This window comes from Saccoglossus kowalevskii, chromosome 11 (assembly GCF_978046115.1).
Source record: "Saccoglossus kowalevskii chromosome 11, keSacKowa6.1, whole genome shotgun sequence".
NCBI classification, from domain to species: Eukaryota; Metazoa; Hemichordata; class Enteropneusta; family Harrimaniidae; genus Saccoglossus; species Saccoglossus kowalevskii.
The window spans coordinates 16,406,119-16,432,466 of NC_140651.1; the positions used below are offsets into that span (position 1 = coordinate 16,406,119).

At 43.1% G+C, this 26,348-nt stretch overlaps 1 protein-coding gene across 1 annotated transcript; it reads right to left on the minus strand.

The window, feature by feature from the left end:
• Positions 1 to 4,126: 4,126 nt before the first annotated feature.
• On the minus strand, positions 4,127 to 24,388 carry LOC102807006 (potassium channel subfamily K member 18-like). The gene is made up of 2 exons (XM_078014005.2): positions 23,754 to 24,388; positions 4,127 to 10,092 (listed from the first exon to the last, which is right to left on the minus strand). Exons 1-2 carry the CDS (start codon positions 24,175 to 24,177, stop codon positions 9,146 to 9,148), a joined length of 1,371 nt encoding a protein of 456 aa, XP_077870131.1. The 5' UTR covers positions 24,178 to 24,388; the 3' UTR covers positions 4,127 to 9,145.
• Between the last annotated feature and the right edge of the window lie 1,960 nt (positions 24,389 to 26,348).

Below are 26,348 nucleotides of genomic sequence, written 5' to 3' on the forward strand. Positions count from 1 at the left end.
CTTTATTTAATATTTATTTATTTCTTATTGTTTTTATGACTACCGCCCTGAAGTATACGGGTATGTGTCGCCTTCACGGCTCTCGTGTTCAGTTTCAAGATTTTGGGCCATTTTAGCAAAATTTAGGCAACTAAAACGCCAATTTTTGTCAGTTGGTCCATCATATTCTGAAAATATGACTGTTGGAACGACGCTGATAGAATCACATAAGAAAATAGAAGAAAAATCTGCCTGGCACAATGCCTAGTTTTCAGAAAAATTCACTATAAGGTATGACCTATCCCATAATATATGTCGAGCTTTATTACAGCGATGAAATGTACACACGTTCGGCAGAAATGTGTCAATTTATACCAAATGAAATTAAACAGCAAGTTGGAATGTTTTGTGTCTTTCATGAATGCCCTGGTCCAAACAGCAACCACACAGAAAAAGAGGCGTCCGGCTCAAGTGACATGTTTAGGCTCTGTCAACGGTGCATTTTACATCGACGTGAAACTAATTTGTCAGCATGTCAGAATGCGTGGTACGAACAAAGACGTTTCATTTAATTTTAATTCCATGTCAAACAGAAGTCACTTTGTACGATATTTCAATAAAAATATTTAGCATGACACTGAATTATCCCAGAATGCATCGCGATCCAACCAGGGATCAAACGTATTACCGGATTTAAAATGACTCATTTTCATCAAATACTTACTAGTACCACGACATCTCGTGTTATTATTACAAGAACTCGTATTATTATCATGTTATACTTTTTTATTATTGCGAGATCTCGTATTAAAATGTTACTTTTAAGTTAACATGTCCGCCAACGGGATTTCATGTTATTGCTACCTGCTCAGTATTTTTGCATTTGTTTATATTACGCCCTCTACGGCACGTGTTGTTTATTATTGGCTCGATACTCCGGAAATATGGGTCAAGGTGTGAATGAAGAGTATGTCTTCCACTGAAAAAAATGAAAATATTAGTAGTGGCCTGTATCACGTGGACATAATTTCAATTCAGCTGATGTTCCTCTGCAAATCCCATATTAATTCGTGAAGGGAATAGCTGTCATCAGTTATGTAACGTGTTTAATTCGACGTGTAATAAGTTTAATCAGAATTTAGAATAGGTCAACACATCATGTCGATTGCTGTCATTGGTATCAGCTGTGTGGCGTGTATAATTTTTTCTATAACCCTCAAACGTTAATGAGAATTTGGAATACAGTTACATATATGCTTACTCTTAATGCATACATTGACTGCTATACGTGACATAATCTACAGTCATAAACAATCGCACGGGAATAATGTATGTGTAATTTTTACTAATTAACTGTCATCTACGTGACATCAGCTTGCTTGTCGACAGTTAAGCGAGTAAGTCGCAGGTGTTGTAGCATTTGATCAGTAAATCACACGGGAGAAGTTTTGATTGAACCCAATAGACTGGTACTGGTGTGTGATCTGAAATGTACAACCGTACAATCTTTTCAAATTAAAGTCGGTGTGTATTTTATTTTCTGACTATGTTGTTTCAACCTACCCCTAGTGCGTGAATACACATCTCAGTCGCTAGTTTTTAGGCTTTTTCCCCAATAACCCGAGTGCAACATTCGATTAATAAAGACCAGCGTTTCTTTGCAAGCAAGACTCCTGTATTTCTTCGTTGTTGTGTTGCAGAAGCCATTGACTGTCGTTCATTTAATACATCCTGGAACTGTGAGTTATCACTAATGCACACTTCCCTAAGCAATCCCCTATTTTAGTGACTTTATTCATTGTATTTTTCTGTGCTTTATTTCTTGTAATAATTTTGGGAGGTATTAAAGCCAGGAGCTTTAACTCGATATTTTTGATGTGTGTGTATTTCATTTCCAGTACTGTTGTCTTGTCTACCCCATACTAGCAGTGAAAAAAAACCCTGTCCAGTGTGAGTTCTATGGGTGCCCTCTCATTAGCGATAAACATGCCAAACACTGCGACAACTAGAATGCTAGAAATTACAATGTAATCAAACATTTCTTTATATAACATGTGCTTAAACAGATATCTGGAATTGTGGGAATTACTGTCCTTATTTGCAAATGTACACCGCGATCTCGTTGAGAGCGAGAGTGCAACGATACTTGTTTTCCCCTCAAATAAGGTTTATCGTCACCACGTCCACTGTTACCCTAACCTGTGTGCCCATTGTAATTGGAACTGAAGATGGTTAATATTTAATTATTTTCCAGACTTTGAATGACTTGCTAAATAATTTTAGACAGTATCCAGTGTCAAAACTGGGATCCAATACTGAGTACCTTGTCGATATGTCACAGGGCATTAATTTCCCGCGCGCATTTTTCTGCCTGCAATAATGTTTTGTGTCTATTGCAATTCAAATACTTGGCCAGTATACCATGGCAACCATTTTATATTGAAAGATATACTTTGATTATTCTTGAGTGTGATGCGATGTAAACCGGACTAAAATTCATCTTCGTTTTTCTTTTTTTTATTATTATTTATTTATTTATTTGTATTTTTAATTAGAACACAGATTGCTTCTTGTTGATATGGATTCATCTTTTCAAATTAAATTATGTTTTTTTTATCTTGTTTCGATTCTCGTTAGTCATCGATTTTGAATTATTTCGTAGGAGGCTCTATTTGAGTGTCTTAAAGAAATCATACTGGATGTAATTCAGAATCAATTTAAATTACGCGAAGAGAGATACACCGATTGGTGCATTTTTATGTACAGTAGCGAAAGTACAATGTTTGTAGTAGTGACCAACAAGCACCGCGAATAGGCAATCAATTACGACGATGTATGTGATACAAAGTACATTTGTATTATAATTAATTAAAAAAATATGGTTGGACTATTACTTTCAATGGGATGGCTTTGTGAACTATTCATTCCAGGTATGACGTGGAATTACTAAATAAAGCATTACAGGATATGACATATTCAACGGAAAACGATTATATTGTTCATCTAAGTCGTTTAGTCGTACGCCCTTTGAGTCATCCCACGTCGGACGACAACAAATGCCCGTAACATATGCATTGATCCCTGTACGCTCATCAGTTTACGGCGTGGATATTTGTGGTGATTCCCTCGATTGACTAAATATAGACATTCTATAAATATAAATATAAATAATTTATCCCGCCACATAAACGTCTCAAAGTGCCGCCATCAGATGTGCTTTGAACCGTTCACATATCGGCACGTATCGTCAACACAACTTGATAACATGAAACCAACACATTACCGATGTTACCGAATGTGAGATTTCAAAGATTGGCTTAGTAATATACGGACTATTTCGAGAATTTTTAATATTAGTGCCGCTTACTGAGAGTCAATTCTTTCAATGTTTATGTTAAAACACAAAGATCGTATCTCACAACCTTCGAAGACAGGTAGTCATGGCCACTCGGCTTATTTGTTCCGAACTAAGCTTGAGACTTATAATAATGTACATATCATATATATATTTGCACTTTAGTATATTTGCGAATGTACCCCTAATTTAAAATAAATAGTTCCATTTATGTACAAGTTTTCATAGTATTGCCATCATTACATTTCGCAGCAAGCAGAGACGTGTTTTGAAACAGGCACTGATCGAGAAATACCTATTAAATGATAGAATTGTAATGACGCAACCCACTGCACCAGAACAATAAAATAACAGTTTGTATTAATAACAATATCAATTAATTTATACAAAACAGGTACAGTTTACACCCGCATACACCCTAGAGGAATTATTATTCACAATTATTCCTAGTAGTTGAGCTTTGCTGGACCACACTCTTCTGGTGAGTTAGCCCGTGACATTATTTTGGGTTGAATGTGCAAGACTGCCTCATCCTTTCATTTTCCACCATTACTGTTGTTATATTACTACCACATTTATTCTAACTAACTCCTGACAATACACTAGTTGTCTTGCTAGCCAATTCGTACTCGTGTATACCACAGAGGATGATGGTCTCAGCCATAACATATGTCATTGAGGCGGTGATGTTTAGGCTATATGTTGCTGTTAATTATACGAAATTGAATGAAGATCACGGTGGGTGTGAATTTAATCCATATAGACCATTTATTGTTTAGAAATCACATGATGTCATTAAAACGGTGAAACTTTTATTGTCTTAAAAATGTTTGATAGAATAAACATCATCAATAATTACATAATGCGTTATTGTTAGTCCCGGGCTTATAATAGATATGAATACTCCGCGTTGAAAGCAGACAAAGCACGTACACATATATCACTATATTTAAAGAGGGAGGGTCGTCACCTGCGCACGCACGGGAATTGAGTCCCAAGTGACAATAACAACACACACTAAAAAGGCAAAGGCTCATGATTAGACGCTTGTTTGTAAACAATGACCCGCTATAGCCATTTGACACATGCGCAGGTGACGACTCTCCCGCTTTAATATATACATTCGATCACAACAATATTAAAGATAAAGCATGGTTGCATACATTTGGTTTGTAATAAATCCCGTAAACTACAGTTATCGATCTACGAGTTCGACCAAAATGTTAAAATCAAGAGTATGTATGTTACTCACAGACTGTGAGTGAAAAACAGAACCACATAACTGTAGTTTCCAAATACATACAAATATTTAACTAAACTAATATTTTTTCAAATTGTTGTACAAGTATATTATTTATGTAAAAAAACACAATTTTGTAAATATGACTCATACATCAAAATCTCATGTTTACTGCCACAATGGGAGAAAAAAATAACACTCATATTATGATAAATATTCAGTAATCAATACTTAAGAAAAAATGTAAAAGATTAAATATTCAAAAATTGTATACTGATCAGTAAAAAAATGTATTACTAATTTATGCATTCAATTTTATATTGCAGCAATATATACTTGAAAGTACCGTTTGTATGTAATATACTATCACTATATATATTTATTTATATACACGACATATGACCTCTGTATTACAGAACGACAGGGCCTCGTGAGAAAATAAATAAATTACATTGCGTAATAACTGAAATATATACAAGTCGAGACAATCACGCAATGAATGTATTATGTAGAGTGTTGTACTGTCTGCAGAAAATCTATATAATGTACTAACACGTGTACTTAATTCAGACCTGTGATTAAAGCTACTGATGACGAGAAAAGGTGCAAGTTAAATAAAGACGTAATTTAGAGTCAACGTGACTGTGCTTATACATATTATGCAGTTCGTTGCGCGGCTCGTTTTTTTTTTCGGGGGGGCAGACACATTAAGTTACCACAATACGAACGTGCGCCGGTCACTCGGCTGAACAATGAACATTGGCGTATGTGCCGTTTGTACTAAGGAGACCGGCCACGCTTTATTCACGCTTAGTTATAATTTAAAAGCAAGGTAATAATCTGGCCATGTATATATATTGATATATTGTTATGTAATATGCATGTTTTCTTAATGGTACAATAAAGTATGTTGCGTGTAGAGATGGCTACGTTAGTGTCAAACTGACATTACTGACGAGTATATTCATTGGCATTAGATAGCATTCATATGAAGTATCTGTGCTCAACACGTGTTATTTTAATCAGGATTCGCCGCACGTAACCAATTAGTCGGGGATATGGGAAGGCCGACGACAGCTTAAAATATAAATATCCATCCCTCCACGTCGTAAAATAATAAGTGACATGTTATAATGTATTAAAACACGATATTAGTATTTTCCCTCTCCCTATACACTTTTGAATGTCCGGGCCGATCGAGTTCAAGTTTAAGCTAAGGTAACACACGGGGTGTAACATGCATGTACCGTGCTTCTGATTCTGTACCTTCCATGATTAGGGACGCGATCCTCGATGCAAACCCGCAATGCACACAACATTGTGACTGAGAAAAGACCAACAACGGCGAGTTGTATATTAGCAATTAACCCGGGTCGTGAATGTAATGAAAGAGTTTGACATGGAGGGTTTAAATGATTATTAAGATGATTTCCCGGGAGACTTGTCAGTCAGTCCATTCAGTGCACTAGCTATCAATCATTCAGCAAATATGTTCATCCCATGTTTCAAAATAATGCTATACGCGAGTAATTTGCAAAGTACATAGTGGTAACACATTTTGTATAAAAAAAAAGTTATATTATGAGTTAAGAACAATAATTTATTTATTTCTAGATTCTTAATTGTGTTGCAAAGGTTCCTAAAAATTACTGTATAGTGTAATAAATTAGAATTAGAGAGAGAGAGAGAGAGAGAGAGAGAGAGAGAGAGAGAGAGAGAGAGAGAGAGAGAGAGAGAGAGAGAGCTGTCTGAGCTGTGACCTGACAACTTCTTCGATAATATGCAGTGACGTCATTTAAATATACACGCGTTAGATTGGGACAATCATTGCTGTGCATGCACCGAACAAATGTTTGTATGAGCCAATCATTGTTGGCATGATATTCACGCACTGAAAAGCATACACCGAACACGTGTCAGAATGAGCCAATCATTATTGTGCATGCAAATAACACGTAACGGATGAGCCAATCATTGCTGTACATGCATCCACCATGTGACGGAATGAGCCAATCATCTGTGGGACACTGTGTCATGCAATTGTAATAGATATGCCCATGTAAATGCACGAATATTACAAACAAAAACACTATGATGATAATAGGTTACGTAATTACCTAGTGCTTAACTACCTGTGTTATACTGTGAAAAATAATCACCCCGAACCCTAACCCTCGCAATCTAGCCCCAATGTGATTCAATATGCCCCTCCAAATAACTATAAGTGACCTGAAGAGGGGTGTATACAATTGAAATGAGTAAGCAGCGCCGGTGGGGCATGGTTACTAGGCTTAGAGTTATGCGTGAACTTGAAGAGGCCCTAAGGAAGTATTATCGTAAATGGTAACTGTATATGTCTAGTATATATCACACGCATTTAAAAGATATATTCTTTATAATTGCTTGTGTAAACTTATTTATGCTGTGGTGCCACTAATATTATTTGTTGGTGTCCACCATTTTAGCGGACAGGTGACATCAACCATGTAGTTCCATGCAACAATTGACTTGAATAGTGTTGGTTGCTATGAGACTCGCATGAAGCATGCGCAGTTCTGACGATGATGCCACGGTTTGTGTATAATGCATTTTAATGACGTACGACATCGCCCTTGTACTGCGGTAACGAACATATTTGGTCGCACTACTGTTATTAGCGACATATCATGTGTTATGTGCAACCAGTCACGTGTTTGCCTCATCCGGCTACTTCCTCCCAGGCATCATGTATCAAATAGTGTTTAGCTTATATTTTTCTTACAAAGTCTCATTACAAGTGAACCACGTGAAATAACAAGTTAACTACAATTATAGTTGCAATAAAATAGCTGTAAATGCCTATTTTTCAGAGAGAAATATGGCCGTTCTTCATAAAAAATTACCATCATCAAAAAAGTATAGCAAGCGTGGAAATAACCTAAAATACTAGTACTTTGTCAAATCCCATGCAATGTTTTGACGTCACTATAACCCTTTGACCTTTGTTTGTTCTATTTTTACATTCAATTCCACACATACTGTGGGATGTCTCGCTGAAAGGAAAGTGATCTATTGGTCGAAAACTCCATCAATTTGCGACAATCGTCGTACAAATTTGACATATCATACTAGTTGATATTTTAACGGCATGTGGTATATGACGTAATCATTTTGTGACCATTATTTATCCAATGCATAGCATCAGCGGTACAGACGGGTACATATTTCCGACACTTCATAGAATGAATACTGTAAAAACATTTATTTTCATTCATATTTAATTTCACTGTTTTGGTTTTTTGAGAATATTCACTGTGTTTTACTTGTAATTTGTAAAGGAAACAATGAGTTTCATTGTTATTTTACATGTTCAGGTAAATTTAATTTAGAGGATTTTACTTATCAGCGATAATAGCGAAAATAAAACCCAGTGCATAATTAATGAATTTACAGTATTTTCCATCGATGGCGCGTATGGGATAAGACTCAATTACACAAGCAACGCACGAGCACAAACACATACAGCAAACATGCTTTTCCTGTTCATGTCCTGTTCTACGTAAGCTTTTTTAGCGATCATATCACAACTCTCGCTTCAAATAAGGGTGAAGGAATGGTGGATTTAAAGATATAATCAGACCAAAATATATACCGCGACACTGAAACTCGTGATATACATCTGTATGCTGATATCTGAAACAGTAAAACGCGGGTAAGGGTTTTCAAACAGTCTTATTGCACGTAGGCCAACAGGTGATAGAATCGTTGTGGTCCACTGTTCCGTAACAAATGTTCAAAAGAATGTTCGGCAAAGATAAAAAAAAAAGCATTTAAGTGTAAAATTGCGTTGTTTTCATCTTCATTACACTCGGGGTCAAGGAAATGATAATTTCATTAATTATAACACGTACTAGGTGATAGTACGGTTACGGTAGTATATTATCAGTTATACCAAGTTGTTCTGTGTACCCGAGTCTTTTATAAGATACTAGTGTCGGCGTAAATTAAAATCGGTTGTGTTTTTTTTTTTCAAGACAATTTACGCTAACAAATCGTGTATTTCCATATTATAGTTATTATCGAGAAGGATTAAAAATATGTGCTTCGCGTATTTGGGACCCCCCCCCCCCATGAGAATATGCTCCGTATTTTACTGTTTTGATGACATTTTCCTGTATTTTGGGGTTAAGGATAATGTGAAGTAGTTTCACGAAATACAGTTCCTCAAAACAACATAGTCAACCATATACATTGTTTCTTGCATTTTTTTAAAACTTCTACAATACTTATTTTCGAATATTAGTATAGCAATGCATTAGATGTGGGTTATTTGCTTTAAAAACACTTGTTAATGATTTTTAGAACATGATTATTCGGATTTAATTTGGAGCGAAATACCCGAACACTGGAATTTGTATATACTATCCATACAGGGTATGTGACCTATGGTCTGCCTTACTATGGAATGACCGGCATTCTTACCTAGCAAGGATTTGTAAATAAGTTATGTTATGTTATATTGCTCTTACTTCTTGTTACATACGTTAATTTTCTTCGTGTTCAGTTCATGTTTTTTTTTGTTCTCTAATTTTTCAAACTTCTGTTTCCCCTTGTGTTTTCTGTATTCTGCAGCAGTTGCCAAAGCACCGACACCTAGTACGATTCCCTTTGTTTTTCACAAGTTTCTTCACAGAATATCTGACTTTATCCCTAGCGAGGTTCAGCGCGATGGACATCATCACCAGACCAATGACAATAAAAATAGATAAAATCGTCTGTCTCATAAGTATCTCTTCTTCGCTGAGATCTGGCCTGTCATCACCAGGAGCAATGTCACCAAAACCTATAGTTAGAAATGTTACAACTGTGAAATAGACAGAATCCAGGTACTGCCACTGTGGTTCTAGATATATAACGGCACGTGCACCAACTAACACGTAAATCAACAAAACGATAATCATGAACCCCACCGGGGCGTCGACTTCCTCCTCTTTCGAACCAGCCGCACTGCCACTCTCTTTTTTCGGAGATTTTTTTAAACCCATGAAGTTGTCACCAAAGTTTCCAATAGAAACTGCTTTCGCCATTCCAGGTTTTTTTGCGCGTACATCCGACGAGCTGCTTCCCATGGTTGACCTTCTAGACGTCGTTTCCTCGTCCCGATCTGGATACGGAGTGATTCCGGAATCAAAAACGGCTAATGTATTTGGCGTGCCGGTCTGTGTTCCAGCTGATCTTAGTCCGGTCGGTGTAACTGACCCGACCTCGGAACTGTCCCGGTCAAAATACCAGCTTGGACTAGCTGCCATATCGTGACTCTCCTCTTTTGGCGACGTGGAAGTATTGTTTTTCTTTTTTATAAGCATAGCTTTAAGGGCACGGTATTTACGCGTCGAGCGGACGTGCAGATATTTCAGTGGTACGGACACTAGTTCACCGACCTTTGCTAGAAAGATGACAAATAACGGGATGCCAAAAATAGCGTAAAATATGCAAATCAGTCTTCCCGCTTGTGTGCGAGGGGCTAATACTCCATACCCTGAAAGAGAAAAAGAAAGAACACCCAATGGGGTTCAGTTAGTAAGCGTAGACAAGTTACGAAACTTCCGGTGAGCCAACAAATGTATTTATATTGCTTTTGTACACATACTATCGAAAGAGTGGAAACAATTACATCAAATTTTCAATCTGCTTTGAATTTTCGATCTTTGAATAATAATAGAATCACACTGCTTTATTTCACACAATCCACATAGCATAAAAATTATATGTCATCTTCTCCATACTTTTATTATTATTGGTAAATTTAGGATACAGAAAAAATAGGATCATCGTACAATTTGTTGCGACTAAACAAAAGTATCATATTATACGGAAAATGACACGATTCTTGAAGATATTGAGTTTCCAGTGTGTTTTGATTGCGGAACATCAGAAATTGGTGGATGTGTTATTCCGCATCAAAACACATAGTAGTAATCCGCTGAATATACGAGTATTGAACAGTTATAAATAACAAGAAAGGTCACAATCATATGATACACTAGAACTATTTCGTATCTCTTGTATCACGATGTCTTGCCTTAGCGAGATAGTTCTTGACACAAAACTCAAAAGGTTTAATTAATATGTAAACTAGGTTATTAAAACTAGTATGCGCGGAGTTCAGCTAAAACCTAGTCATGCCTGCGCATTATCTCAGATCATCTATGTTCAAAGTTTCCTCAAAATACAATGAGAGGCTCTTGCGACACCAGTAGAACTGATATACACACGTATATACAGAAATATTTACTGCAAAGTCTCCTATTGCGTGTTTCGCAAAAAAGCAATATTGGAGAATTGTTCTTATTTTTTCGGTTTAATGTTTCCCATTGCTGTTTTTCACATGTCTATGCCACCACTCTATACACAGACACCCACACAAATATTCGGGTCAACCGTAAGTTACTTTACTAGGCGGGCGGGGATTATTCCGATTCAGTGATCCCATGTTACCAATTTAGACCACACCCATTCATCCAATGCCGTTATTTCTTATATCAGTGTGTATATCCCATCAAACGAGAATAGCTTTTGAGGTGGATCCTTGGCAGAATCGCCGACGAATCCAATTCCGAAAATTGCCAAAAAGGAAATGATTACAAATTCCCATGCACCGAGTTGGACATGGGTTCCATACACCAGGTTGGACATGGGTCCCATACATTGTGTTGGACATGGGTTCCATGCATCATGTTGAACATGGGTTCCATGCATCGTGTTGGACATGGGTTCCATGCATCGTGTTGGACATGGGTTCCATGCATCGTGTTGGACATGGGTTCCATGCATCGTGTTGGACATGGGTTCCATGCATCGTGTTGGACATGGGTTCCATGCATCGTGCTGGACATGGGTCCTATGCATCGTGTTGGATATGGGTCCCATACATTGTGTTGGACATGGGTTCCATGCATCGTGTTGGACATGGGTCCCATGCATCGTATTGGATATGGGTCCCATGCATCGTGTTGGACATGGGTCACATGCATCGTGTTGGATATGGGTCCCATGCATCGTGTTGGACATGGGTCCCATGCATCGTGTTGGACATGGGACGCATTCATCAGGTTGGATATGTGTCCCGTACATCGTGTTGGATATGGGTCCCATGCATGGTGTTGGACATGGGTCCTATGCATCGTGTTGGACATGGGTCCCATACATCAGGTTGGACATGGGTCCCATGCATCGTGTTGGACATGGGTCCTATGCATCGTGTTGGACATGGGTCCCATACATTGTGTTGGACATGGGTCCCATACATCGTGTTGGACATGGGTTCCATGCATCGTGTTGGACATGTGTCCCATACATCAGGTTGGACATGGTCCCATACATCGTGTTGGACATGGGACGCATGCATCGTGTTGGACATGTGTCCCATGCATCGTGTTGGACATGGATCCCATATATCGTGTTGGACATGGGACGCATGCATCGTGTTGGACATGGGACGCATGCATCGTGTTGGACATGGGTCCCATGCATCGTGTTGGACATGGGTCCTATGCATCATGTTGGACATGGATCCCATGCATCGTGTTGGACATGTGTCCCATACATCGTGTTGGACATGGGTTCCATGCATCGTGTTGGACATGTGTCCCATACATCGTGTTGGACATGGGACGCATGCATCGTGTTGGACATGTGTCCCATGCATCGTGTTGGACATGGATCCCGTACATCCTGTTGGACATGGATCCCGTACATCAGGTTGGACATGTGTCCCATACATCGTGTTGGAAATGGATCCCATACATCGTGTTGGACATGGGTCCCATGCATCTTGTTGGACATGGGTCCCATGCATCGTGTTGGACATGGATCTCATGCATCGTGTTGGACATGGATCCCATGCATCGCGTTGGCATGGGTCTCATGCATCGTGTTAGACATGGGACCCATACATCGTGTTGGACATGGGTCCTATGCATCGTGTTGGACATGGGTCCCATTCATTATGTTGGACATGGGTCCCATACATCGTGTTGGACATGGGTTCCATGCATCGTGTTGGACATGTGTCCCATACATCAGGTTGGACATGGGTCCCATACATCGTGTTGGACATGGGTCCCATACATCGTGTTGGACATGTGTCCCATACATCGTGTTGGACATGGGTCCCATACATCGTGTTGGACATGGTTCGCATGCATCGTGTTGGACATGGGACGCATGCATCGTGTTGGACATGGATCCCATGCATCGTGTTGGACATGGGACGCATGCATCATGTTGGACATGGGACGCATGCATTGTGTTGGACATGGGACGCATGCATCGTGTTGGACAGGTGTCCCATGCATCGTGTTGGACATGGGTCCCATGCATCGTGTTGGACATGGGTTCCATGCATCGTGTTGGACATGTGTCCCATACATCAGGTTGGACATGGGTCCCATACATCGTGTTGGACATGGGACGCATGCATCGTGTTGGACATGTGTCCCATGCATCGTGTTGGACATGGATTCTGTACATCAGGTTGGACATGTGTCCCATGCATCGTGTTGGAAATGGATCCCATACATCGTGTTTGAAATGGGTACCATGCACAGAGTTGGACATGGGTCCCATACATCAGGTTGGACATGGGTCCCATGCATCATATTGGACATGGGAAGCATGCATCGTGTTGGACATGGATCCCATGCATCGTGTTGGACATGGGTCCCATACATCGTGTTGGACATGGGTCCCATGCATCATATTGGACATGGGAAGCATGCATCGTGTTAGACATGGATCCCATGCATCGTGTTGGACATGAATCCCATGCATCGTGTTGGACATGGGTCTCATGCATCGTGTTAGACATGGGACCCATACATTGTGTTGGACATGGGTCCCATGCATCGTATTGGACATGGGACCCATGCACCGTATTGGACATGGGACCAATGCATCGTATTGGACATGCGACCCATGCATCGTATTGGAAATGGGTCCCATACATCGTGTTGGACATGGGTCCCATACATCGTGTTGGACATGGGTCCCATACATCAGGTTGGAAATGGGTCCCATACATCGTGTTGGACATGGGTCCCATGCACCGAATTGGACATGGGTCCCATACATCAGGTTGGACATGGGTCCCATACATCATGTTGGACATGGGTTCCATGCATTATGTTGGACATGTGGTCCATACATCAGGTTGGACATGGGTCCCATACATCGTGTTGGACATGGATCGCATGCATCGTGTTGGACATGTGTCCCATACATCGTGTTGGACATGGGTTCCATGCATCGTGTTGGATATGTGTCCCATACATCGTGTTGGACATGGGTCCCATGCATCGTGTTGGACATGGATCCCATGCATCGTGTTAGACATGGGTCTCATGTATTGTGTTGGCATGGGTCTCATGCATCGTGTTAGACATGCGACCCATACATCGTGTTGGACATGGGTCCTATGCATCATGTTGGACATGGGTTCCATGCATCGTGTTGGATATGTGTCCCATACATCGTGTTGGACATGGGTTCCATGCTTTGTGTTGGACGTGGGTTCCATGCATCGTGTTGGACATGGATCCCATGCATCGTGTTGGACATGGGTCTCATGTATTGTGTTAGACATGGGACCCATACATCGTGTTGGACATGGGTCCTATGCATCGTGTTGGACATGGGTCCCATACATTGTGTTGGACATGGGTCCCATACATCGTGTTGGACATGGGTTCCATGCATCGTGTTGGACATGGGTTCCATGCATCGTGTCGGACATGGGTTCCATGCATCGTGTTGGACATGGGTTCCATGCATCGTGTTGGACATGTGTCCCATACATCAGGTTGGACATGGGTCCCATACATCGTGTTGGACATGGGACGCATGCATCGTGTTGGACATGTGTCCCATACATCAGGTTGGACATGGGTTCCATGCATCGTGTTGGACATGCGACCCATACATTGTGTTGGACATGGGTCCTATGCATCGTGTTGGACATGGGTCTCATGCATCGTGTTAGACATGCGACCCATACATCGTGTTGGACATGGGTCCTATGCATCGTGTTGGACATGGGTCCCATACATTGTGTTGGACATGGGTCCCATACATCGTGTTGGACATGGGTTCCATGCATCGTGTTGGACATGGGTTCCATGCATCGTGTTGGACATGGGTTCCATGCATCGTGTTGGACATGTGACCCATACATCAGGTTGGACATGGGTCCCATACATCGTGTTGGACATGGGACGCATGCATCGTGTTGGACATGTGTCCCATGCATCGTGTTGGACATGGATCCCATACATCGTGTTGGACATGGATCCCATGCATCGTGTTGGACATGGGTCCCATACATCGTGTTGGACATGGGTCGCATGCATCGTGTTGGACATGGGTCCCATGCATCGTGTTGGACATGGGACGCATGCATCGTGTTGGACATGGGACACATGCATCGTGTTGGACATGAGTCCCATGCATCGTGTTGGACATGGGTCCCATGCATCGTGTTGGACATGGGTCCCATGCATCGTGTTGGACATGGGTCCCATGCATCGTGTTGGACATGGGTCCCATGCATCGTGTTGGACATGGGACGCATGCATCGTGTTGGACATGGGTCCCATGCATCGTGTTGGACATTTGTCCCATACATCGTGTTGGACATGGGTTCCATGCATCGTGTTGGACATGTGTCCCATACATCAGATTGGACATGGGTCCCATACATCGTGTTGGACATGGGACGCATGCATCGTGTTGGACATGTGTCCCATGCATCGTGTTGGACATGGATCCCATGCATCGTGGTGGACATGTGTCCCATACATCGTGTTGGAAATGGGTCCCATACATCGTGTTGGACATGGGTCCCATACATCGTGGTGGACATGTGTCCCATACATCGTGTTGGAAATGGGTCCCATACATCGTGTTGGACATGGATCCCATACATCGTGGTGGACATGTGTCCCATACATCGTGTTGGAAATGGGTCCCATACATCGTGTTGGACATGGGTCCCATACATCGTGTTGGACATGGGTCCCATACATCGTGTTGGACATGGGTCCCATACATCGTGTTGGACATGAGTCCCATACATCGTGTTGGACATGGGTCCCATACATCGTGTTGGACATGGGTCCCATGCACCGAGTTGGACATGGGTCCCATACATCAGGTTGGACATGGGTCCCATACATCATGTTGGACATGGGTTCCATGCATTATGTTGGACATGTGGTCCATACATCAGGTTGGACATGGGTCCCATACATCGTGTTGGACATGGGTTCCATGCATCGTGTTGGACATGGATCGCATGCATCGTGTTGGACATGTGTCCCATACATCGTGTTGGACATGGGTTCCATGCATCGTGTTGGATATGTGTCCCATACATCGTGTTAGACATGGGTTCCATGCATCGTGTTGGATATGGGTCCCATGCACCCAGTTCGACATGGGTCTCATGCATCATGTTCAAAATGGGTCCCATGCGTCGTGTTGGATATGGGTCCCATGCATCGTGTTGGACATGAATCCCATGCATCGTGTTGGACATGGGACCCATGCATCGTATTGGACATGAGTACCCTGCATCGTGTTGGACATGGGTCCCCTGCATCGTGTTGGAAATGGATCCTATACATCGTGTTGGACATGGGTCCCATGCACCGAGTTGGACATGGGTCCAATACATCAGGTTGGACATGGGTTCTATGCATCATATTGGACATGGGAAGCATGCATCGTGTTGGACATGGATCCCATGCATCGTGTTAAACATGGATCCCATGCATCGTGTTAAACATGGATCCCATGCATCGTGTTGGACATGGGACACATTCATCAGGTTGGATATGTGTCCCGTACATCGTGTTGGATATGGGTTCCATGCATGGTGTTGGACATGGGTCCTATGCATCGTGTTGGACATGGGTCCCATACATAAGGTTGGACATGGGTCCCATGCATCGTGTTGGACATGGGTCCTATGCATCGTGTTGGACATGGGTCCCATACATTGTGTTGGACATGGGTCCCATACATCGTGTTGGACATGGGTTCCATGCATCGTGTTGGACATATGTCCCATACATCAGGTTGGACATGGTCCCATACATCGTGTTGGACATGGGACGCATGCATCGTGTTGGACATGTGTCCCATGCATCGTGTTGGACATGGATCCCATACATTAGGTTGGACATGGATCCCATGCATCGTGTTGGACATGTGTCCCATGCATCGTGTCAGACATGGATCCCATATATCAGGTTGGACATGGGACGCATGCATCGTGTTGGACATGGGACGCATGCATCGTGTTGGCCATGGGACGCATGCATCGTGTTGGACATGGGTCCCATGCATCGTGTTGGACATGGGTCATATGCATCGTGTTGGACATGTGTCCCATGCATCGTGTCAGACATGGATCCCATATATCAGGTTGGACATGGGACGCATGCATCGTGTTGGCCATGGGACGCATGCATCGTGTTGGACATGGATCCCATGCATCGTGTTGGACATGTGTCCCATACATCGTGTTGGACATGGGTTCCATGCATCGTGTTGGACATGTGTCCCATACATCGTGTTGGACATGGGACGCATGCATCGTGTTGGACATGTGTCCCATGCATCGCGTTGGACATGGATCCCGTACATCCTGTTGGACATGGATCCCGTACATCAGGTTGGACATGTGTCCCATACATCGTGTTGGAAATGGATCCCATACATCGTGTTGGACATGGGTCCCATGCATCTTGTTGGACATGGGTCCCATGCATCGTGTTGGACATGGATCCCATGCATCGTGTTGGACATGGATCCCATGCATCGTGTTGGACATGGGTCCCATGCATCGCGTTGGCATGGGTCTCATGCATCGTGTTAGACATGGGACCCATACATCGTGTTGGACATGGGTCCTATGCATCGTGTTGGACATGGGTCCCATTCATTATGTTGGACATGGGTCCCATACATCGTGTTGGACATGGGTTCCATGCATCGTGTTGGACATGTGTCCCATACATCAGGTTGGACATGGGTCCCATACATCGTGTTGGACATGGGTCCCATACATCGTGTTGGACATGTGTCCCATACATCGTGTTGGACATGGGTCCCATACATCGTGTTGGACATGGGTCGCATGCATCGTGTTGGACATGGGACGCATGCATCGTGTTGGACATGGATCCCATGCATCGTGTTGGACATGGGACGCATGCATCGTGTTGGACATGGGACGCATGCATTGTGTTGGACATGGGACGCATGCATCGTGTTGGACATGTGTCCCATGCATCGTGTTGGACATGGGTCCCATGCATCGTGTTGGACATGGGTTCCATGCATCGTGTTGGACATGTGTCCCATGCATCGTGTCAGACATGGATCCCATATATCAGGTTGGACATGGGACGCATGCATCGTGTTGGACATGGGACGCATGCATCGTGTTGGCCATGGGACGCATGCATCGTGTTGGACATGGGTCCCATGCATCGTGTTGGACATGGGTCCTATGCATCATGTTGGACATGGATCCCATGCATCGTGTTGGACATGTGTCCCATACATCGTGTTGGACATGGGTTCCATGCATCGTGTTGGACATGTGTCCCATACATCGTGTTGGACATGGGACGCATGCATCGTGTTGGACATGGGTCCCATGCATCTTGTTGGACATGGGTCCCATGCATCGTGTTGGACATGGATCCCATGCATCGTGTTGGACATGGGTCCCATGCATCGCGTTGGCATGGGTCTCATGCATCGTGTTAGACATGGGACCCATACATCGTGTTGGACATGGGTCCTATGCATCGTGTTGGACATGGGTCCCATTCATTATGTTGGACATGGGTCCCATACATCGTGTTGGACATGGGTTCCATGCATCGTGTTGGACATGTGTCCCATACATCAGGTTGGACATGGGTCCCATACATCGTGTTGGACATGGGTCCCATACATCGTGTTGGACATGTGTCCCATACATCGTGTTGGACATGGGTCCCATACATCGTGTTGGACATGGGTCGCATGCATCGTGTTGGACATGGGACGCATGCATCGTGTTGGACATGGATCCCATGCATCGTGTTGGACATGGGACGCATGCATCGTGTTGGACATGGGACGCATGCATTGTGTTGGACATGGGACGCATGCATCGTGTTGGACATGTGTCCCATGCATCGTGTTGGACATGGGTCCCATGCATCGTGTTGGACATGGGTTCCATGCATCGTGTTGGACATGTGTCCCATACATCAGGTTGGACATGGGTCCCATACATCGTGTTGGACATGGGACGCATGCATCGTGTTGGACATGTGTCCCATGCATCGTGTTGGACATGGATTCTGTACATCAGGTTGGACATGTGTCCCATGCATCGTGTTGGAAATGGATCCCATACATCGTGTTTGAAATGGGTACCATGCACAGAGTTGGACATGGGTCCCATACATCAGGTTGGACATGGGTCCCATACATCGTGTTGGACATAGGACGCATGCATCGTGTTGGACATGTGTCCCATGCATCGTGTTGGACATGGATTCTGTACATCAGGTTGGACATGTGTCCCATGCATCGTGTTGGAAATGGATCCCATACATCGTGTTTGAAATGGGTACCATGCACAGAGTTGGACATGGGTCCCATACATCGTGTTGGACATGGGAAGCATGCATCGTGTTAGACATGGGTCCCATGCATCGTGTTAGACATGGATCCCATGCATCGTGTTGGACATGAATCCCATGCATCGTGTTGGACATGGGTCTCATGCATCGTGTTAGACATGGGACCCATACATTGTGTTGGACATGGGTCCCATGCATCGTATTGGACATGGGACCCATGCACCGTATTGGACATGGGACCAATGCATCGTATTGGACATGCGACCCATGCATCGTATTGGAAATGGGTCCATACATCGTGTTGGACATGGGTCCCATACATCGTGTTGGACATGGGTCCCATACATCAGGTTGGAAATGGGTCCCATACATCGTGTTGGACATGGGTCCCATGCACCGAGTTGGACATGGGTCCCATACATCAGGTTGGACATGGGTCCCATACATCATGTTGGACATGGGTTCCATGCATTATGTTGGACATGTGGTCCATACATCAGGTTGGACATGGGTCCCATACATCGTGTTGGACATGAGTTCCATGCATCGTGTTGGACATGGATCGCATGCATCGTGTTGGACATGTGTCCCATACATCGTGTTGGACATGGGTTCCATGCATCGTGTTGGATATGTGTCCATACATCGTGTTGGACATGGGTCCCATGCATCGTGTTGGACATGGATCCCATGCATCGTGTTAGACATGGGTCTCATGTATTGTGTTGGCGTGGGTCTCATGCATCGTGTTAGACATGCGACCCATACATCGTGTTGGACATGGGTCCTATGCATCATGTTGGACATGGGTTCCATGCATCGTGTTGGACATGGGAAGCATGCATCGTGTTGGACATGGGTTCCATGCTTTGTGTTGGACATGGGTTCCATGCATCGTGTTGGACATGGATCCCATGCATCGTGTTGGACATGGGACCAATGCATCGTATTGGACATGCGACCCATGCATCGTATTGGAAATGGGTCCCATGCATCGTGTTGGACATGCGACCCATGCATCGTATTGGAAATGGGTCCCATGCATCGTGTTGGACATGGGTCTCATGCATCGTGTTAGACATGCGACCCATACATCGTGTTGGACATGGGTCCTATGCATCGTGTTGGACATGGGTCCCATACATTGTGTTGGACATGGGTCCCATACATCGTGTTGGACATGGGTTCCATGCATCGTGTTGGACATGGGTTCCATGCATCGTGTTGGACATGGGTTCCATGCATCGTGTTGGACATGTGTCCCATACATCAGGTTGGACATGGGTCCCATACATCGTGTTGGACATGGGACGCATGCATCGTGTTGGACATGTGTCCCATGCATCGTGTTGGACATGGATCCCATGCATCGTGTTGGACATGGGTCCCATACATCGTGTTGGACATGGGTCGCATGCATCGTGTTGGACATGGGTCCCATGCATCGTGTTGGACATGGATCCCATACATCGTGTTGGACATGGATCCCATACATCGTGTTGGACATGGATCCCATGCATCGTGTTGGACATGGATCCCATACATCGTGTTGGACATGGGTCGCATGCATCGTGTTGGACATGGGTCCCATACATCGTGTTGGACATGGATCCCATGCATCGTGTTGGACATGGATCCCATGCATCGTGTTGGACATGGGTCCCATACATCGTGTTGCACATGGGTCGCATGCATCGTGTTGGACATGGGTCCCATGCATCGTGTTGGACATGGGACGCATGCATCGTGTTGGACATGGGACACATGCATCGTGTTGGACATGAGTCCCATGCATCGTGTTGGACATGGGTCCCATGCATCGTGTTGGACATGGGTCCCATGCATCGTGTTGGACATGGGTCCCATGCATCGTGTTGGACATGGGTCCCATGCATCGTGTTGGACATGGGACGCATGCATCGTGTTGGACATGGGACGCATGCATCGTGTTGGACATGGGTCCCATGCATCGTGTTGGACATTTGTCCCATACATCGTGTTGGACATGGGTTCCATGCATCGTGTTGGACATGTGTCCCATACATCAGGTTGGACATGGGTCCCATACATCGTGTTGGACATGGGACGCATGCATCGTGTTGGACATGTGTCCCATGCATCGTGTTGGACATGGATCCTGTACATCAGGTTGGACATGTGTCCCATACATCGTGTTGGAAATGGGTCCCATACATCGTGTTGGACATGGGTCCCATACATCGTGGTGGACATGTGTCCCATACATCGTGTTGGAAATGGGTCTCATACATCGTGTTGGACATGGATCCCATACATCGTGGTGGACATGTGTCCCATACATCGTGTTGGAAATGGGTCCCATACATCGTGTTGGACATGGGTCCCATACATCGTGTTGGAAATGGGTCCCATACATCGTGTTGGACATGGGTCCCATACATCGTGTTGGACATGAGTCCCATACATCGTGTTGGACATGGGTCCCATATATCGTGTTGGACATGGGTCCCATGCACCGAGTTGGACATGGGTCCCATACATCAGGTTGGACATGGGTCCCATACATCATGTTGGACATGGGTTCCATGCATTATGTTGGACATGTGGTCCATACATCAGGTTGGACATGGGTCCCATACATCGTGTTGGACATGGGTTCCATGCATCGTGTTGGACATGGATCGCATGCATCGTGTTGGACATGTGTCCCATACATCGTGTTGGACATGGGTTCCATGCATCGTGTTGGATATGTGTCCCATACATCGTGTTAGACATGGGTTCTATGCATCGTGTTGGATATGGGTCCCATGCACCCAGTTCGACATGGGTCTCATGCATCATGTTCAAAATGGGTCCCATGCGTCGTGTTGGATATGGGTCTCATGCATCGTGTTGGACATGAATCCCATGCATCGTGTTGGACATGGGACCATGCATCGTATTGGACATGAGTACCCTGCATCGTGTTGGACATGGGTCCCCTGCATCGTGTTGGAAATGGATCCTATACATCGTGTTGGACATGGGTCCCATGCACCGAGTTGGACATGGGTCCAATACATCAGGTTGAACATGGGTTCCATGCATCATATTGGACATGGGAAGCATGCATCGTGTTGGACATGGATCCCATGCATCGTGTTAAACATGGATCCCATGCATCGTATTGGACATGGATCCCATGCATCGTGCTGGACATGGGTCCCATACATCGTGTTGGACATGGGTTCCATGCACCGAGTTGGACATGGGTCCCATACATCAGGTTGGACATGGGTCCCATACATCGTGTTGGACATGTATTTTAAAATAGACAAATATTTAGCCATTACAATTTTTGTAATTGCTATATCTGACAAATCAATATAGAATGCCGGGTTTTCACGATGAATATGTGTGTGGCTGACGTTGAGGGCCTACCTACCAGCATAAATCATTTGAGTCGAGTGTTGGCTACACAAATTATTATTTTGAGATTGAGGGTCACTATCCATAATTTAGAACATAACAACCAAATAAATAATATATCAGCAAATGCGCGTGTATGTTTTTTTCTTCTTTTTTTCAGTGAGTTTACGCTGAGATGGTTTTCAAATGCGGAAAAGAATCAGCTGTGATTGTCCATCGGTGACGCATGGCTGTCAGTGGGCAGTGTTGTACAGGTCAGATTTAAGTCCGACATAGGTGTATGTTCCCTCACAAAATACGGGTTAAACATCCACGATTAAAGGGGTGATATTCGAGTAATTTATTATTGGTTTTCATGGCAAAAACGTTTTTTTTTTTTATATCTCAAAATTATATTCGGCTACACATGGTACAATAATTATATTGTGGTTTTGTGGTGGGCACTTATAGTGATCACAAATATTTAAATCTATTTTGCAGACTATTTATTTATTTTGGACTTTTATTATGGATTTTATGGTCATTATTCAAAACATGTATATTTTTGCATTTTGTTTTTCAGGCTTGTTTTCTCCAAAACAATAAATCATACTTTGTGGAAAGAGCACGAAAATTTGAAGACTTGTGATTAATTTGTTTTAACTATTTATTAGTTCGAATGCCCACAAATGCATTCGAACGAGTGGTATAATGGCGTGTGCGCTGTCACAACAACCCGCATAAACGATGCTGCCACAGATTCCCTAAAAAATCAATAATACGCTACTCACACAAAGCAAAATATGGAGATTGGTGCCATTTCTGATTTTTGCTATATAAAATCGGAATTTCTAACAGAAACAACATTTAAGGCGAATGTCCTTTTGTATTTATTGTCATGGATGTACAGTAACATACGTGTCTTTGTTTAAGTAACGCTCGTGCCGGCAGTATGCAAATTGATTATGTTCCTACATTACAATCCCACCGCTGTTGTTTTCAGGACACCCGTACTAGGAATGTTATGCAATCGTTTAATTATTGCACTTCGCATTTTATCGCCCCCTGCCACGTCACTGTTACGAACGCATACCAAAGACAAATTATTATTAAGATATTACTTTACCGATTGTGCTAATGACCGTCAGACAGAAAAAGCAAGACGAGAAATAATTCCAGCGGTCATGATTGCTTCGGCCATCCTTGTACAACCACGCATCTTTCTGCACCTCCTTGCGAAATATTGTCAGCTCTTTCATGGCAAACTCGTGCCAATCGCTCTGCGTCGTGTTGGCAGCGCTGCTCCATAGCTTATTCGCTATTATGATTTCCTTTTCTGTCATATTTGGCCGAACGTCGACCTCTTTGCTGTGTCCCTCGACGTGATGGAACATGTATCCACCTACCATGACGTATGCGATGGTTGCTATGAACAGAATCGTCGTATTGCGGACTTTCTTTCGAAAAATGTTAAATCGACACGCCACATCCCGGACCTTCACAGCACTGGAACGCCGTCGTTTAGCGATGTCCGATACGACCACACTCATGGCGTTGTTATCGGCGTTACACTGGTGGGCAGCGATTTTCTAATCGATCGGCTGTTTGTCGGCCACCTCTTCGACTATAACCGTTAAACAATTAACAGTCGTGAGGTGCAAATACTGTTTCCATTTTGTACAGGCTGTAAACGCAACCAATCTAGTTTAAAATAACACTCTGACGTATCAACACGTGGGCGTTCATGCTATGATTCTGCATACCCAGTGGATACAAATACTGTTGCCATGTTCGTTGCACTGCAGTATTGTGCGTGAACTTGTTGCACCATTTGGATATAACCAGCAACCGTTCACACTCCACGCTCTTCTTACACGAGTCGTTAAGCTTAATGGAGCGTCATGGCACTGACGCCCGGAAGGAAGTTCGGTGATGCGTTGGACAGCGTTCATAATTAATTCCAAGTTACAGCACTATATATAGGCCCCGCCCGTAATTACAAGTATGGTACCATGAATGCCCGGTTGCTCTGCGTGATACAGAATTGATAGTTTGGTGTGTCGATTCTCTGTCGATTAAAGATGCAATATTGTCAAAAACATGTGTGTTTTAGTATTGGTGGCTGACGGATGCTGCGTGTTGATGACAAAATTGGATTGGAATTTGTCGCAAACTGAAAATGTTATTTATGCATTGCACAGCTTAGTATCAGTTCGATATCAAAAATGAAAAACAAAAACAAAAAACGAATGCCCCTATGCGATGATTGTTATTGTATTCCCAAAAACATATGCGCATGCGCGGAATGGCGTTTTTGCATTTATTCGTCGAACAGCGTTAGTTCCCCCAAAATAAAGCACAGTACAATGTGTTCATCAAGCAATATTATTATACAATATATGTAATGTTCTCTTCCTCACTACATATGTTATACCTACTGTAACAGTTGTCATTACCACGTGGACATGACAGCCAATCAGATTCGCGCATTTCAAGTAAACATACTAGTATTCATGTGTCTACCTGCTGACATATTCTTATGTACTTTCTTCCGGGTATCTTCCTCCCGAATTTACCTGATTTACGCCAATAATCTAGATGAGACAAGATATGCGGTATTATTCATGAAATAACGAGTTTGCTATTCTTGCTTTGAGTATTTGACCATCTTATTCGATAGAAATATAGGATTTTGTATCAATTTCGCGTTAATGTAGTCGCGATTGCCTCAAGTTTCGCCGGCGCGCTCGGCTTTGTGCTTTGATCTGTGCTGGCGTGATTCGTTTCTTTGTATTTATCTCACTCAGGTTTGTTTCAATAATTGGCGATCGCTGTTGAAATATTACCTTACCGGTCATTACTGATACCAAGTGTACCCACCACCAGTGCGATTTGGGACTAGCTTGTCACAAATATTGTTTGACATTAGTTAGATAATACCCCACTAGTCCCAATAGATGCCCACCGGTGTTGCAATATATATATATCAGTAAATCTAATGAAAAAAGGGTACAATTTTCTTTGTAAAATAAACACCTGTGGTTGCTGAGTATGCTGGACTCCTCACGAGTGGATACAAGTTTAAAATTAAAATTGTTATCCATAAAAAAAATGAAACCATCAAAATTCGCCTTATAAACAGCCATTTAATTCATAGTGGGGTGGGAGGAGTAGGCCGGTGCTTATTTGTTATTATTGTTGACAAGTTTTACCATCCAGTTTGCCTTTCATCATGACATTTCCATATACCAATTCCTGAGTAGTTGTCGACCAGCTGCAATGTTCTGGACAGCTAGCACGGCTTACTGTAGAATACTTTATTTTCGATTGAAATTGATTTTCGCTATTTTCGCTGAAGGAAGGATTCAGTGAAAATCAAATTCAGCGAATAGACCTCTTTTTCCTATATTTTACACTGATATATATATATATATATAAGGGACTGACCTGTTTTATACATAAGCTCCCTGGTAAATGAGCCCTATTGTACAAATGTACAAATTTCAAAGTTCTCACCGTAGATCAATATCGGTGGCTACTACGACCCCGCAGGCATATTTCCCTTGTCCACGCATGCGCGCTACTATTTATATGCGAAATTGTGCATATTATCAGTCAATGGAAAATGACTTCATGTGTGCTCGATAAGTCGCATATGATAGCAATATGTACATTTCCAACAAAATCAATCAAACCTGGGATGTTAAAAGTTCCACGTTAT

Bases quoted from the DNA above. Each gene is read 5' to 3' on its own strand.
- LOC102807006 (XM_078014005.2), bottom strand. From the start codon at position 24,177: ATGAGTGTGGTCGTATCGGACATCGCTAAACGACGGCGTTCCAGTGCT. The intron at 10,093-23,753 runs GTAAAGTAATAT...TTTCTCTTTCAG, and splicing joins GACGGTCATTAGCACAATCG to GGTATGGAGTATTAGCCCCT.